Source organism: Coturnix japonica, chromosome 28, assembly GCF_001577835.2.
Source record: "Coturnix japonica isolate 7356 chromosome 28, Coturnix japonica 2.1, whole genome shotgun sequence".
Lineage (NCBI taxonomy): Eukaryota > Metazoa > Chordata > Aves > Galliformes > Phasianidae > Coturnix > Coturnix japonica.
In genome coordinates, this window is record NC_029543.1 from 2,462,163 (window position 1) to 2,465,035 (window position 2,873).

The window sequence follows — 2,873 nt, forward strand, 5'->3', positions numbered from 1 at the left end:
ATATAAAGAGCCAGCAGACCCAATGCTGTCTATAAACTCCGAGGTATGCTACTCAGTTCCACACATCGCTATTACCATTGTGTAGATATCACATTTCGAGCCATGATTCATCATATGGCTAATCAAAAAAGGGCGCATTTCCGTTGATATTCCTCCACGCCCAGTCATGTTGGCTAATAACATGCTATACATGGCTATACATGTGCTATACATGGCTATACATGGCTATACATGGCTATACATGTGCTATACATGGCTATACATGGCTATACATGGCTATACATGTGCTATACATGTGCTATACATGTGCTATACATGGCTATACATGGCTATACATGTGCTATACATGGCTATACATGTGCTATACATGGCGAACCCCAAGCTGGCCGCCATTATAACAAAGCCGCCCCGCAGAACTACAAATCCCATCACCCCCCGCGGACGTTACGCACTACGTAACGCCGTTCCCACCCCAGCGAGCACGCACCCCTCTGATTGGCCGAGAGAAATAGCAGCCAATAGGGAGCAGTGTTATTGGGAAGGTGGTGCTGTGAGGCTGGGGGGGAAGCAATGGCGGCCATGTTGGGGCGGCTGTGTGTGCAGGCCGCTGGTGGCAGGTAATAGATGGGGATGGAGCCATGGGGCCTAAGGGGCACCGGGGTGGGCAGGGGTCCTTCTATAGCGGGGTCAGCGGTCAGAAATCGCTTGGTTTACCCCTATATAGCCTTATACAGGCCGAGCAGGCCCAGCTCTATGCCTGGCCTTACAGCGGGGGCTATTGGGACCATTCAAGGCCCCGCTTTGGACCCATAGGTTTCCAATGCTGGGACCCCCAGGCCTGGATCCAGCGCTGTATATAGGCCTTCATAAGGGGTATATAGGCCTTCATAAGGTTAATATAGGCCTTCATAAGGGCAATATAGGGTGGGCAGCCCATTCCTGCCCTGCTCTGACCCCCCTGTTGATTCAGCCCATGATCCCGTTGGTTTCTGCTTTGCTGCTGGGTTATATCCAGTGTTTATGGACCCTCAAGTCCTTCTCTAAAGGGCTTTAAATACTGTGTTCTCCCATTGTGTGTGTATACCTGGCATTGCCTTGAGCCAAGTGCAGCATTGAAGCAATCTGATAAGCGGGGCAGGCAGTGAGGGTGTTAACCTTAATCTGTTGGTGTTAACCCGCTTTTCAAGCCAGCATTTCTCTTTATTCATTCATATTTCTCATTTACTTTTCCAACAGGCTTTTCCTGCTACAGCCAATTGCAGTCCAGCCCATCCAGCTCCGCTCAGCATCAGCCCTCACCTATAGCAAGGATCTACCTATCGGCCACCCCTCCTTGAAGCCTATAGGCACCATCCCATCCTTCCCCATCCCATCGCCCTCCTGGAACCACCAGCAGATCCGCACAAAGGCGCGTGGGAACAATTATCAACCCAACAACCGTAAACGCAAACGGACCCACGGGTGGATCAAACGTATCAGCACACCGGCTGGGATCGAGGTGATCCTGCGACGGATGCTGAAGGGCAGGAAATCACTGACACACTGAGGGTTGAATGTGGGCTGAGATGGAGCAAAGCCCTTGGAGCTGACATGGGTTTGGAGCTGTTATAGGTTTGGAGCTACCCAGCTTGATGCCTTGTATTAAGAGTGGGGCTGTGATGTGGCCATGCATCTAATGTATTGGGTGTTACACTGAGATTGGCCTCTAAGGGCTCTGTTTGATGGCTGCTTTCTGCTTTTTCTCATTGTGTGTGATTATAAGATGACCTTGTGATAACACAAGGAGGAATTAAAGCCTGGCAACTCTCACTGAGCTCCATTCACTCATTGTTAATGCAGAGGTAATAGGGAAAGCCAGCTTGATCCTACACATAACATGGAGCCTCTGAAGGAGGTAATAGGGAGAGGAAAGCCAGCTTATCTTTTACATATAGCCCAGCTTGCACCTATACATAACATGGAGCCTCTGAGGGATGGCAGCTGAGGGCTGATGGCACAGAGAGCTTTATGGTCATGTCCATAGTATATCAGCTCTGTGTTATTATGGGTGTATATGGATACACATAGAGGCCTTGGAATGGAGATGGGAGCCCCACATTGCTGTTTATACCATCCAATGGAAGCTGGCTGTGTTTTGGTAGTAAATGGCTCTTTGAGTGGACCTAGAGCACTGAGCAGGCCCAGAGCTGAGGCTTGGGGTTGCTCTGGTGATACTCTGTGTGATCCCAGCCCTGTTTCGTTGCTGGCTCGTTAATTATAACAGCGCCTTCATTAATGAGACCGGAGGGGAGACGCCATACCTGGTCTGGACTACAACACCCGGCATGGACTACAATTCCCAGCGTGCCCCGCGCCGACATCACATCCGGGTTCCTCCCACCCCCCCACCTCCTTCCGTTCGGCATTTCCTGCTTCAACCGGATCCCAGACTCCTCAGCGCCGCGCTGACTGACGGCCGAGTTATCCAATAGGCGCTGGGTGTTTCGCTGTGCTGACCAATAGGAGCGCGTGTGGGGCGGGCGAACGGCGTCAGGCAGAGGCTGTGAGGCGGGGGAGGGGCGGCTCCTCCCGGCTGGCGGCGGCGAAGATGGTAGGTGTGCGACCCCCGCCCCAAATGGCGGCGACCCCAGCCCTCCCTATTAAGGGAATCGCATCCTCAGCTCCTCTCCACCTCCTCACAGCCCTCACCCTCCGGTATCCCAGCTCACAGCCTCGAAATAGGGCGGCGGGGCCCACCCTGAGGCGGGGAGAGCCGCACCCTCCGGGCTGGGCCTTGAGGGGGAGCGGAGCCTGGGGCTGAGGGGAGCTGAGTATGGGCAGGGGGGCTGGGGCAGCACAAGATGGCGGGGTGGGAGGGTCAGCTCAGGGGGGGG

At 53.6% G+C, this 2,873-nt stretch overlaps 2 protein-coding genes across 2 annotated transcripts in view; both read left to right on the forward strand.

The window, feature by feature from the left end:
• The first annotated feature begins 496 nt into the window (after positions 1-496).
• Positions 497-1,813, forward strand: MRPL34 (mitochondrial ribosomal protein L34). The gene is made up of 2 exons (XM_015886539.2): positions 497-617; positions 1,237-1,813. Exons 1-2 carry the CDS (start codon positions 571-573, stop codon positions 1,544-1,546), a joined length of 357 nt encoding a protein of 118 aa, XP_015742025.1. The 5' UTR covers positions 497-570; the 3' UTR covers positions 1,547-1,813.
• Positions 1,814-2,462: 649 nt separating this feature from the next.
• Positions 2,463-2,873, forward strand: part of DDA1 (DET1 and DDB1 associated 1) — a 10,825-nt gene continuing 10,414 nt past the window's right edge. Inside the window, exon 1 of the mRNA XM_015886540.2 lies at positions 2,463-2,590. Within this exon, the coding sequence (XP_015742026.1) occupies positions 2,588-2,590 (3 nt within the window). The 5' untranslated portion in view covers positions 2,463-2,587. The remainder of the gene's footprint in view (positions 2,591-2,873) is intronic.

What these genes read in the sequence shown, in the direction of transcription:
- MRPL34 (XM_015886539.2), top strand. Translation starts at nt 571, where the DNA reads ATGGCGGCCATGTTGGGGCGGCTGTGTGTGCAGGCCGCTGGTGGCAG. An exon ending in GTGCAGGCCGCTGGTGGCAG is followed by an intron (nt 618 to 1,236) that starts GTAATAGATGGG and finishes CTTTTCCAACAG; the next exon opens with GCTTTTCCTGCTACAGCCAA.